This window comes from Danio rerio, chromosome 10, assembly GCF_049306965.1.
Source record: "Danio rerio strain Tuebingen ecotype United States chromosome 10, GRCz12tu, whole genome shotgun sequence".
NCBI classification, from domain to species: domain Eukaryota; kingdom Metazoa; phylum Chordata; class Actinopteri; order Cypriniformes; family Danionidae; genus Danio; species Danio rerio.
In genome coordinates this window covers 33,025,732-33,038,700 of record NC_133185.1, presented here as the reverse complement: position 1 = coordinate 33,038,700, position 12,969 = coordinate 33,025,732, and the positions used below count along the sequence as shown (strand labels likewise).

The following is a 12,969-nucleotide window of genomic DNA, read 5'->3' as shown; positions in this document are numbered from 1 at the left end:
TATTATCAGACATACAGTGAAAATTTCCCTGCTCTGTTAAACATAATTTGGGAAATATTTAAAAAAGAAAAAAAATCAAAGGGGAATTATTCATTCTGATTGCAACTGTACACCAAAATACAATTTGATTAAGCAACTGATAAAATATTCATTAAAAAGGCTATTTATTGAGTGTTTAAGTCCTCATTTTGTTGTGTTTAAATGTTTGAAAATGTGATCAGAAATAAAACATGCATACTTTTAAAACATTTAGCTGTCTGCTTGTTAATTTATTTATTTGTTTATTATTATTTATTATGATTACTAACACTATTACATTGGTATTAGTAAATTAATTAAACGTTATAAATGTAGTTCTCCTATTATGATTATTATTATGATTATGATTATGATTATGATTATTATTATTATTATTATTATTATTATTATTATTATTATTATTAAATTATTATTAAAGTAATAACAAATAAAAAAATAAAATAATAATTATTATTATTATTGGCATCTGCTGCTTAAAACATAAGCTGGATAAGTTGGCAGTTCATTCCATTGTGGCGACCCCAGATTACCCCAGGCAAAAAGAAAATAAATGAATGATAATAATAATATTATTATTATTAGCTGTAGTAGTAGTATTTTACACATTTTAATAATGCACATTTCAATGTAATAATAATAAAAACAATAATATCTATTATTATAAACATTTTAATAATATAAAACATTTTATTTATTTGTTTATTATTACTACAACTCTTATGCTGTTATTATTTTAATCAAATTGTGTTTAAAATATATTTCATTAATAAACACATTTTAAATGTACCGTTAATATATTTAATAAATATGTGGTAATAATAACAACTATTTAGGAAATGTATATTATATCAAAAAGTTTTCCCAGTACTGGGTTGCTGCTGAAAGGGCATTTAATGTGTAAAACATATGATAATTTGGCAGTTCATTCCACTGTTAGGACCCCTGATGAATAAAGGAACTAAGCCGAAGGAAAATGAATGAATTATATCAAAAAGTATTTTACTAATTGTAATAATTAGCTGAAAGGTGTATGATGTACTTGTGCTCTTCAATGAGTAAAACAGGCGCTCACATCTCGGGTGTGTCGCTACATGGCCGCTAGGTGGCGCAGGGTGCGAGTCCTCCAGCTGTGACGGGCTCAGCTCAGTGGCTCCTCCAGCGGCAGCGCGCGTCATTCACCGTGTTGTTACGCCCCTCATGACCGCCGAGCAGCCAATGGGCTCCGGGAGGCAGAGTTCTCCCTGTGGCCGCCATTAGAGAAAGGAATCCATGAATTCAAATGGAAACCAGCAGGAACACAGACCGAGTATACGCTTTTAAATGAAAATGAGCCATTTCATGTAGCTTCTCGTCACCCTTCGACGCTTTTACCGCGGAATGTTGTTCGTTTTTAACCCGCTTTCGGTGGAGATGGAGGTATAAGAGAGTCGTTTTTAAGCTAAAACCGTTTTTAAGCCAAGGGGGAGGGGGGAGAGTTGCCTCTTTTTGCTCTCCCTTTCCTTTTTCTATTTTAATAACACATTCCTCCTCGGTTTCTACATGTAATCTGTTTCCTCGCAGCCTCGTCGACGGTTGAGGCCGTTATTTTTTTAAATTCGAATTCGGGCTGAACGCGGGAGGCGCGAGCGATCGAATGGGGCTGTTGAATTCCATTCCCCCACCGATTGTTTAAAAATAATTCCGTTCACATTCGACTCGAATTCGGAGAAACGTTCTTTTTCTTTTTCCATGGAAAGCCCGATGGTGGGATGTTCGAGCGCGCAGTGAAAGGATGAGTGCTTGTTTCGTACCGAACGGGGCCAGCTTGGAGGACTGCCATTCCAATCTATTCTATCTGGTAAGAGATTTAAAAACTAAAAGGAAAAAGCAGCCATTTTTAGCCGCCTAGCATGCTAACATCAACCCCAGTGGAGAGAGCGAGAGAGCGAACAGGATCAGGGCCCAGTGTATGTGTGTGTGATTCAGACACGCTCTGTGTTTATTTGCTTATTTGTGAGCTTTTCTAAAGAGATTACATGTTTGTAGTGTATTGCGCCAGATGGCTTAACGTGAACTGACTGCGTGTTTTGATTTTATGTCTTTGTAAATTGCACATAACGAAGAGAGTGAAAGAGTTGGCAGAATGAAAGTTGAAGTTTCATTTTAGCAACACTTTTTTTGCAAGTATGAATATATTAATTTAGGAGTTAAGCAAGTGTTAAGCAAACCGTTTAGGCTTCATTTCAGACTGCTCGTTCTCATGTGCGGATGTTTACATGAATGTTTACACACGTTTTGCTACTACCGATTTTGGGATAGAGGTTACTCAAAGTTAGTTTTATATTAGCAAGGAGAATCCTTTAAAATATATTTTCAGAAAAGTATTATTTGCAAATTCTTAATAGGAAAATCATATTAGCAACCATTGACTATTAAAGTACAACATTGCTCACAGTCAATTAAATAGTGCTAAAGTTGTTTTGAAGTCGTACTTGCATGCTAATAGACCGAATATTCAAAGTAGCATAGGTAAACAATATAGGGCCTGTTATTGTTGAACCAATGTGCGAATATAAAGCTAACTTTACCTCAATATCTTTGGGTCATTCCTCTAAAAGGTGTTGTTTGTATGTGTAAGCAGTAACTTTAACAATACAATACCAACACCTGGTTAAGGCTTTTTTCCCCACACAAACGTTGTCATAATTTTCATGATGACAGCTTGTTTCAGAACTTCCTACTTTATTAGCACACTTATATTATTAGTTTATTATTAACAAGGGTTTATACATAGTGTTTTGCATGTCTTTATATTTAAAATAGTCTTTAATTAAATTACATCATCATAGTTGTATCTCTGAATGTCATCTCTGTTCCCATGACAACTTCATTTATGTTAAAATGATGCGTTCCAAATTCTTATAACTGTAAAAATGACATTATTCTTCCACTACGTTCAATATTTATCAAATATGAAAGTTTGCGCACATTATTAATATGCAATGCTTCATGAATAAAGTTTGGTGCAGCATCTATTAATCTTAAATTTTTATAGGTTTAGTTTAAGAATTTAAAAGTAAACTGAAACATTTATAAACATTTATATATTATAAAACATTTTATTTATTTGTCAATTGTTACTACAACTACTATAGTGTTGTTATTTTGATCAGAAGGTATGTTGTTTAAAATAAATTTCAATAAACACTTTTTAAATATACATCTTATATATTAACAAATATTAGGGAAATGTATATCAAAAAGTTTTCCCAGTAAAGGTATCCTTTCAGAAAATAAAAGTAAACTGGAATTAAATTCTGTTTAATTTTCTAAGTCTAGTTGAATTAAATCTGTTTTTGACAGATTTAGTGTGTTTGCATTAATTGTTTGAGGCTGAGAGCCAGCCATAAACGTTTGTCTCACTTTAAATAACCAGTAATGTGTTTGTGCACAAATTCCGTGTATACAAATGTAGAACACGCATTCCTATGCTGCATTAACATGCATTTTATTTTGGCACAAAAATACACAAAGTGCATTATGAAACTCTTAAAACAGTCCTCGAATCTTATCTCTTCTTTTAAGATTATAAAAGCAGTTTATAAAATGTTAGTTTTGATAGATTTGATGTGTTTGCATTAATTGCATGAACCATGCATAAGTAGGTTGGCTCAAAATAACCAATGCTGGGTTTGGGGTTTACCTCATGTCTGCAATAAGAGACATGGGGTTTGAAATAGACAGGGAGGGTATTCCTGGAGCCTGCAGGGTTGTTTACGGCACTTTTCTGCACTCACACATGCCTTTACACATGTGCAGACATCCCATTGACTTCTATTGTCCTTAGATTAAGCTAATTATAATTACTATAGACCACCAGCCCTGCATTTTTCTGTTTTACTTAAAAACAGGTATTATTTGTTTAGCTCTATTTGACATTTTTAAAAGCGTGTCCCTCACTAGTAGAGCAAAACAAGTACACAGAAGCACCAACAGTGTCAAGGCCTTGTGGTGAATTATATAACTTCAGCTTATCCAGTTTAATGCTTGCTCTGTTTTATTACTGCCACAGCACAATCTCTGATATTGTCTGAAGATGGATGGCTCCACCGAGAGCTTGTTTGCACACTATGTTTGAATGTATTGCTTGATGATTTGAATATGAATAGTTGCAGTTTTCCAGAAACTCATTTGCGCTTTCAGTCTCAGAAGAGTTGTGTTTAGTTGCAGGTGTGTCACCTTTTTTTTTCCTTCTCACGTTTTTTCACGTCAATCAGAATCTTTTATGCAAGGAATGTTAAATGTTTATATAATACAAGTGTCTGTCTGTGATCACCAAGAACAGCCCATCTGCATATTTCTCTGTACATGTAAGCTCTTAAAGTGTTTGACCCCGTTTTGTTTTGCTTAGTGTAATTTTAGCACACCACTGTAAGGCTCAGCTCATGGGAAACTGTGTCTCACCTCAGCACACACATTTGCTGCCTCATAACACGCAAACATTAAAGTTATAGACTATATTATTAGCCACCTCGGAGGATGGAGTAAATATTATTTTAAACTAGAACAAGAAAGTTTATTAAGTATCATCAGCTAACAACTTTTGTTATGTCTAATTTGTGCTTATTAATTTTATGTCTAGTTTAAAATTGCACTTGCGATATGTTGCAGATAACTTGTGGCTTCCTGAGATTGACATTTCAAGTTTTTTTTTTCACTCGTGAGGTCGTCATGCTTATAAAGAAGAATGCTTTCAGTTAAATGAATTGAAAACAGTCACAGTTTTTATCTTGAGCGCATGTGAAGCTATTTTCTTGTCATTGGACGGGTCACCAGGGACTATTGGTCTTCAGGCGCCTGATTGACTTTTTTGAGTGGCTGAAGCAATGTGAGACAGACACTATTGATGAGCATCTCCTGAGAGCGAGAGGAAGCAGAGAAAGCATCCGATAGTTTTGGCCTGTTGGTTGGAGTGTGTTTTCAAGGGGGTTGTTGGTGTCACTTCACCTGTTGCTCAGCTGTTTGCTTTGATTCTCATGCAAAGCATCTGCTGTCATTCCTGGCAGCGCTCGCAGGAGTTCTTGTAAAACTTTAGTGAAAGAGAGGAAAGAGAGATGTTGTGACGAAGGAGGAAGTTATGTAGAAGGCCGTGACCCAACAAACCACTCAAGTTTAAGTGGAAAGTCAAAGGAGCTAGATTCCTTGAGTCAAACATGACTCCTGTCCTTAAAACACACACACATTTTCCGATGATGTTTTTGCATATTGTGGTCATTACTAATTTTAGATCATATTAAATTCCATCTCTTTTTGGAAAAACAAGGATTTTGTGCTGGAAAAGTGGAGTGCTTCATGAGGTTGTTTACTTTCCTCATAGATTTCTGCCAATGTCTTCATTATGCCTTTAAGGCCGTTTTGACATTTCCCCCTCACAGGGCCTAATGATTTCAGCAATGTGAAAAAACGTGGACATAATTGTGGAATTCAGTCGTAAAAGTGCAGTTGGCTTTATGATGTGGACTTTGGCAAATTTTGGATGAATAAATCTAAAGTAGTGCTGTACACAGTCAGATCGAAATGTAGACCGGTGTCAAAATCTGCAAAAGGCAGTTTAAATATAAAGTCTGCATGTTCTGCATTTTTGTTTGAATAAATTGCACAGTTCTGATTAATGAACACGCACTCAAGCATGTGATGCTTGTGGTGTTTTTAATGTCTGCCAGCTCACTCAATGAGGACATAAACATGTGAACTTCATCTAGAGAGCTGGCCTGGAAGACACTTACTTCACCCTTAGAGTTATGTAAACACTCAAGCAGCTATATGACAATCTGACATAAAGAATGTTTAATTTGTAGAAATTGTAACAGAAATATAGGCCTGCTACAGTTGTGCTTAAATGTACTTGAAGTAAATAATAAGGCAATACTAGTTAAAAAACATTTTAATAGTTATTTATTCATCATAAGGTCTAGGATTGCTGCACTATTTAAAACAGCTTTGTTACATTTGGTTAAATTGATTGCTTCATTTAATTGGCCATGCTTTTTATTGCTTTAAATGTAGTACAAAAAGTAAATAAAAAGTAGCACTGTTCAGTGGAAATTTGAGTAAATATACTAATTTACTACTTACCCTCAGCTGTCAACGGTTTAAACTTTCACGGGTAGTTTTTGTCCCATTTTTAGTTTCAGTAACAAGTGTTTAGCAGCTTTTGCTGCTGTGTTCTTTTTCTCAATGCAACCTCTGCAGATGTTCTCTTTGCATATTTTGCAGGTGTTTGATCTGCACTCTTAAGTCAGATGGAAATATTTTTCCAACAGCTGCAACAAGTTTCACTTTGCAACAAATGAGCATTATTATAAGTGTGACTGTAAACGACTGCCTCTTGCCATGTCTGATTCTAGCTAGGCCTGCATGAGAATGATTGACTGCTGTTAGTTTTGCCAATGGTCAGTGTTTTCAGAATCTAACGGTTTATGTTTGTTTTTGTGTTGATTGCTTTATAAACACTTCTATCCAGTTTATAAAAGCTGAGCGCTGCATTACCTGTCCTGCCAAGTCAATCAAGGATGTGCAAAAGCATGTCAATTCATGCTTTATTTATTAATCAGCACACTGATGATGGGGTTATATTTCTTCCTTTCTTAATTTTTTTCTGCTGTTAACTATCTTTTTACTTTCCTTTTAAATCGACGCATTTGGTCGTTAAAAATGCTATTTTACTGTTAAGCATATTTGGTTTGAAGTCATTTCTTTCTATCTTATGCTTCACTCATTGTTTTCTGATCTCTCCTATCTGTATCACTCCGAGTGTGGCTGATCTTACAGCGGATCATTAAGGCAGGATTAACTCCTGGGCTGGGATCCATTAAGTATTTCATAGCTCAAGTGCTGCTGGTCTAGGGTCTGTTCCATCACATCAATGGCGTTTATCTTTGGTCTTAAAACCAGATAATAGATCAGCGCTAAGACTTTTAGATGCTGTCGAATATGTGTGTCTTTTCGCAGGTGGTGAGTGGTCTAACAGACAGAGGCTAATGCGATGTCTTTTTCTCACAGGCTGATTTGACAGGGATAAAATGGAAGAGGTACGTTTGGCAAGGTCCGATCTCGGCACCCATGCTGTTCCCGGTCACCGAGGAAGACCCCATCCTCTGCAGCTTCAGTCGCTGTCTAAAGTCGGATGTGCTGAGCGTGTGGAGACGGAGCCAGAGACAGGGGCGCCGGGAGCTTTGGCTCTTCTGGTGGGGCGACGATCCCAACTTTGCTGACCTTATCCACCACGAACTGACAGGTAAGTTTCTGAGTGTCTACTAAAATCAAGAGCGCTTTCTACCAAAACAGAATATTTAAACATCAGTTTTACACATGTGGTGGGATTGCACTCTTAATTCGGTTTAAATTAAAAACAGTTGTGCACGCTGCCATCTGAACCATCCCAGCAGGCAGACAACATCATAAAACATTAATGTTAGGCTAGATTAAGGTCGCGATGTCAGGTGACCAAAATTCAATGTCTAGCCAGCGTCTAAGGACACCGTTATTTTGACGTCAAATTATGTTGATATTTGGTTGATTTCAGGTTGTGTTGGAAAGTCACTAAAATCCAACATCTGATAGACATCGTGGTGGTAACGTCCACACAACGTCAAGGTGTAACATGATTAGAAGTTGACATTCGGTTAATTTTAGGTTGTGTTGGAGAGTGACCAAAATCCAACATCTTTTAGATGTCATAGTGGTAATGTCCACACATTGTCAAGGTGTAACATGATTAGACGTTGATATTTGGTTGATTTTAGGTTGTACGTTGGACATTTGTGTTGAGTTCTGTTTTTTTATTTCTAAACAAAATCCAACGTAGGCAAGACATTGGGGTACAGTGTCAGTATGGCGTGATGTTGACGTCCTGTGCCTGCAGGGCTGAGGTAGACCATGAAGGTTGGTCTTGCCATGCTACTAAATCTACTCTGGTGCACTTTGAAATATAAATGTGAATCAGATATTTCTAAATGAACCAAGCACTATGGGTAATCTTCGAAGATTGACCAAAAAAGGACAGATTTTCCTAAGCATATCTGATTTTTCTCGTGGTAATGATGTTGCCTGTTTCAGTTCAATACAATTGACGGAAATTCGCTTTCTTTGAGCAGACCTTTTTTTTTTTTTTTAATCCTTTACACTCTAAACTCTTCTCTTAGGTCTCATCTGATACATTAAACAGCATCAGTCCAATTTTCACCATTAAATAATCTTCAGGTTGAAGCTTGGGCCTTAAAATGCTAAAATGAGTGAAAAAACTGAGGGACCTAGAAGGAAATGTAAATTTTTTTTTCCCCGGACCAAACAAATCAAGAGAGAACTGAACTACAACACAACCTTAAAAAAGATGATGTTTTCACTCAAACCCAAAGTGTCTTCAGATGCCGTCTAGATAGGCAGCTCACTATGTTTGGAGACAGTCGCTGACTTTAACGATTGCTTTTCTTTGCGTTTTTCAGTTTCTTTTTTCCTTTTCGCCCACTTTACTCTGTTTCTCTATCGACTGTGGTCTATCTGAATTTCTTCCTCCTCCTTCCTCTCTCACACCCACACACTCTTTGTGTGTGCATTTTAGTTACTTGTCATCAAAATGTGCCGTAGGCCCAAGCAAAGATCTTCAGTTATTGTTTCTGCAGTCCTAATTTAGCAGTCGGTGTCTGTTGCTTGCGGATAAACCTAAAAAGTGCGCCATTAAGTTTATGCATGCTGCAATGTTTTCAATTTTTACGAGAATGTTTAGCCTGATAAAATTAGATCAAGAGTCTTGCGCTTGTGTTTGAACCAGCTGGTCTGAAGGTGCTTGATTCATCTCTGTGGAAGTGATCACCTGTAGGTCAGGGTTGCAGGAATTGCTTTTATAATCGTGTTTTCTTTTAAGATCACTTCTTACTCTGCTAACCTGGGCCTAAGGTTTATTATTGTTGTTGCATGGTTAGAAGCAGCAGTGGTGTGATGGTGTCACATCTCTTCCTGTCTGTGTGTGTGTCTTAGTGGAGACCCCTCAGTTTCATAAAAGACAAAAGAAAGGAATGGGAAATATTGAAGAAGTTTTGCCTCATTTTTATTTCTTAAGCTCTTTGAAGGATGGAATAATGAAGAGCATCGAAGCATGAACGAGCAGAAAGCATCATGGATGTCTGGAAAAGCTTTCATTTTCCACCTTTCTTTCCTTCGTTGTTTTTTTTTTCTTTTTCCTTTATGGACCATGAAGATGGACTCGCATCATCTTTATTTATGCCTTCTTTTACAGTTTGAAACAGAAGGAAAGAAAAATGGAGTTATACTGAGCCTATATACATTTATTTATTTCTTTTTTGTCATTGACCCACCCTCATTACCTTTCATTGTGCTGGAGAAGGGACAGAAATGGAGCCTTATGGGCAAAAGAATGACCAATTTACCCATTCCATAATATCCTTCTCCACAAGCGATATTGCTGTATTTTTCATTCGTTTCTGGAGATGTTTGCTGTAATGGCTGCATCCCTGTTGTGCCTTATGACTCTCAGAGGAGAAGTCAGACATGTGCTTCTCTTTTCCTCTTGACACTGCTTGTTTCTTTCTTCACTTGTTGGTTTTCAGAACCAGAGTTTGACTGTCAATGATGAACAACTGTTTTATGGAATTTAAAAGTGCTTATAGGGCTCGAAATTAACATTTTTTGCTTGGTAGCACCGGTGCTCCTAACTCTAAAAATTTAGTCGCATCAGTCAAAATTTAGTCGCACTTATAAGCACCGTTACTACAAGTTTTATACAAACATATTTATTACACATAACTAAGTGACCAAAAGTTACACATACCGCCCTGCACGCACTGCTTGACATGAATGAATCTGTTAACGATATAACTGTGCTGTTCTCACAAGTGCTGTATGATATTGCACTGATGTTTTCGACATATACTGTACCTTATCAGGCTATATGCGTAAGTCATGTAAATAGCAATACTTTTCATGAGTAGCGATATTAGTTTAGTCAGTGTAAGCCCGTTTACGATGGTGTAAGTGGTGTTCAATTTTACATATAGCTGCCACTTGCATGGCGAACAGCATCTGGCGATTAAATGAAGTAATAAACAGAAGCTCTCGTGTTAGATGTGGCACGCAGTTACCTGAAAATTCCGTCCCACAGACTTTTCATAGCGGACTTGAAGCCAATGGAAGTCTTTCATCCACTCTTCTAAAAGTGTAGATGGTGGATTAACATTTAGCACATGGTCTCTAGTAAGATGTGTCATTATTTGTAACTTTAGATGCTATGGTTTCTAAAACAAAATCTGTCAGTGTTATCTTCATTCTTATCTTCAGCGCTTTACAATTTTTCGCGGTATTAGCTCTCTCTGTCATCCCAAGCCAGAAGGCAATGACTGAGTGATTGACAGCTGATATTTCAGTGCTAGAGCAGTAGGCCAATAAGAAGAGCGCGAAGGCGGGGCAAGCATCACGGACTTGGCTTTGTTTACTGCAGCAAGTTGACATGACAACTGTTTTAAACCATTCCCAAGCGCTGCGTTTCACATTTCAAATGCAGAGATGCATTCTGTGTGAATGTCTCCCAAATCCCCGCATGTGGTGAACATTTTGCAGTAAAAACTGATCGCACACAACAAATTTTGGACTCGCACAAATGCTCCCAAATATATTTTGAAGTCGCATAGGTAAAATTTCGGGAGCATATTTCAAGCCCTGGTTTACATGGATTGTTTCTATAGTTGCCAAAAATGACAGGTTGCTCGTTCAGGCCATCTAAGATGTCTGTGATTTTTACTTTTCCCACAGTAACACATTAGATCCCCTTAAAGGGTCACGAAACACCAAAACACATTTTTTGAGCTGTTGACAGTCGTATATGTGTCCCACACTGCTAAAAACACTATTAGGACACCTATATTTCACTAAAAAGTGTAAACTGGTTGTTTTTGCGTTATTTCAAGCAAATTTGTACTTCCTGTTTGAAACGAATTTTTGAAGCTGCGTCACGGCCATGACATAATAGCGTGTATTCCAGCGTGCAGACTGGGTGTCTGTGCCTGAGTGAGTCTTATTACGTCTTACAGTGTGATACATTAATGCATGAGTAAGGCTTGGTTCAAACCAATCAGCACGCTCTATTGTGGAACTTCATTAATATTCATTAGTGTCACCGTGTTTACGCCACAAAGACGCCACGTTGTGTTGGCAAAACAAGCATGAAGTGTTGCTTTTATAGTTTGCTGCAGTTAAGTTTCGTTTTCATTTTCTCTCTGTGAGAGCGCAGACTCACGTGTGGATTAACAGTGTACGCGACGCTCGACAACAATAACTTACGTGTCTAAGGAGGAACATTGTTTACCTGAGAGCTGTTCTCATCTGCAAACGCTGAAATCTGAATTCGCTTGTAGTATTCTCTCCATAAAGACGCGGCTCTAGTTGCTGGTGATTGTCCTGTCTCTACAGATTTGGTAAGTGAGCGACCAGAGCTCTTTGTTTATTCAGTTTGTTCGTATCGAATTAAGTTAACTATTGCACTGAGTGCAGAAATGTAAGCACCGCATTTTGTGACCGGAATAACACACGCGGCTCTCTGATGCTACCTGCCGTGTGCATCTAAGTTTCCGGGAAATGCAGAGGGTTTTTTTCTCTCATTCGCCGTGCGGTATCAAACATTGCATGAAAAATACACGCTTGCAGCAGTTCCTTGAATCAAATATCTCGTTTGTCGCGAGAGGCATGAATGAATTCCCTGAATGAAAGAGCCAAACTGCTGTTAAAGTCCAACTTTTAATAATTTGGCAAATAATTCGACTACAGATGTCCATGTAAACACAGTCACATTGTCCGCTGTGGGTGTGTATTTTGACTCTGAAACTCGCGCGTGCACAAATAGACACTCCCACACCATCCCACTTTAGTTCCTCCGACACTCCCCCCTAAACAGAGCTGGACACGCCCACTTTTCTGACTTTTTCCAAAGTGGAGGTGTGAAAACACCCTGCTGAAACGAGGGGGTTTCATGGCCCTTTAAAGAGAGAGTTCTGAAATATTGATATACTGAAGAATGTAGGTAAAAAAACAGCCTTTTTGCCTTTTATAGTTTTTTAAAAATTCTTACTATGGATGTCGGTGTTTGCTTTTGTCCAGCATTCTTCAGAATAGCTTGTTTTGTGTTCAACAGAAGAAAGAAATTCATAAAAGTTTATACGAGTAAACCGTGAGAATGTTCATGTTTGGTTGAACTATGCCTTAAAGCCATTTATAAATATCTGTTTAAATCTAAACTATATGTTTGGTTAGAGTTTGCTCATCTTGAACATCTTAAAAAGCCATTTAACACTTAATAATACTGCGAACTATATTCAAGTGTTAATTTTATTGAGGATGAAAGTGTATTTCATTTTATCCGAGTGCTAATCCAGATCGTCAAATGTGGCATTAAGCCTTGCGCTTTTGCTCGTCTTGTAAGCATCTGTGGTTTACTGTTCATCTAAATCAGGATCAGATAAAGTGTCAAACAGCCTGTGTTTCAGGACTAAATGTTATGCTTGCGGTGGTTTTGAGATCAGCAGGGTCATTGCCACTTGACCTTCTCTCCTTGCGACAGACGTGTGAACCTGCTGCCTGTTCAACATCTCTCCTGACGCACGCTTTTTGATGTCTTTCTCACTAGCACACACACTGTCCTTTTTCTGCTGGCCCTCATACACAGCAGTGGCCCATGGGATGTGATAAAATTTAAGCTCTTAAGACACACACACACGTAAATATATTCGCCTGTGCTGGACCACGGAGCACCTGATATAGATCCCTACTGGCACCTTGGCAATGGAGGTGTGAATCAGTGAACAGCAGTTCCAGTGAGACTTTACAGGGGATGGAGAGAGAGTAAAAAAGGGCACTAGCGCTCCTTTTGTGCACTCTACTTGAAAA

The 12,969-nt window shown here is 37.6% G+C and overlaps 1 protein-coding gene across 2 annotated transcripts in view; it reads left to right on the top strand.

Moving 5' to 3' along the window:
- Window positions 1-1,291: 1,291 nt before the first annotated feature.
- med13a (mediator complex subunit 13a) overlaps window positions 1,292-12,969 on the top strand; it is an 86,815-nt gene continuing 75,137 nt past the window's right edge. Inside the window, exons 1-2 of one of the 2 annotated variants that reach the window (XM_073913432.1) lie at window positions 1,292-1,876; window positions 7,081-7,394. Coding sequence is in view for 1 of the 2 variants with exons in the window: in NM_001281468.1 (NP_001268397.1) it covers window positions 1,811-1,876; window positions 7,081-7,315 (301 nt within the window). In the remaining variant the exon portion in view is untranslated. 2 annotated transcript variants of the gene reach the window in all.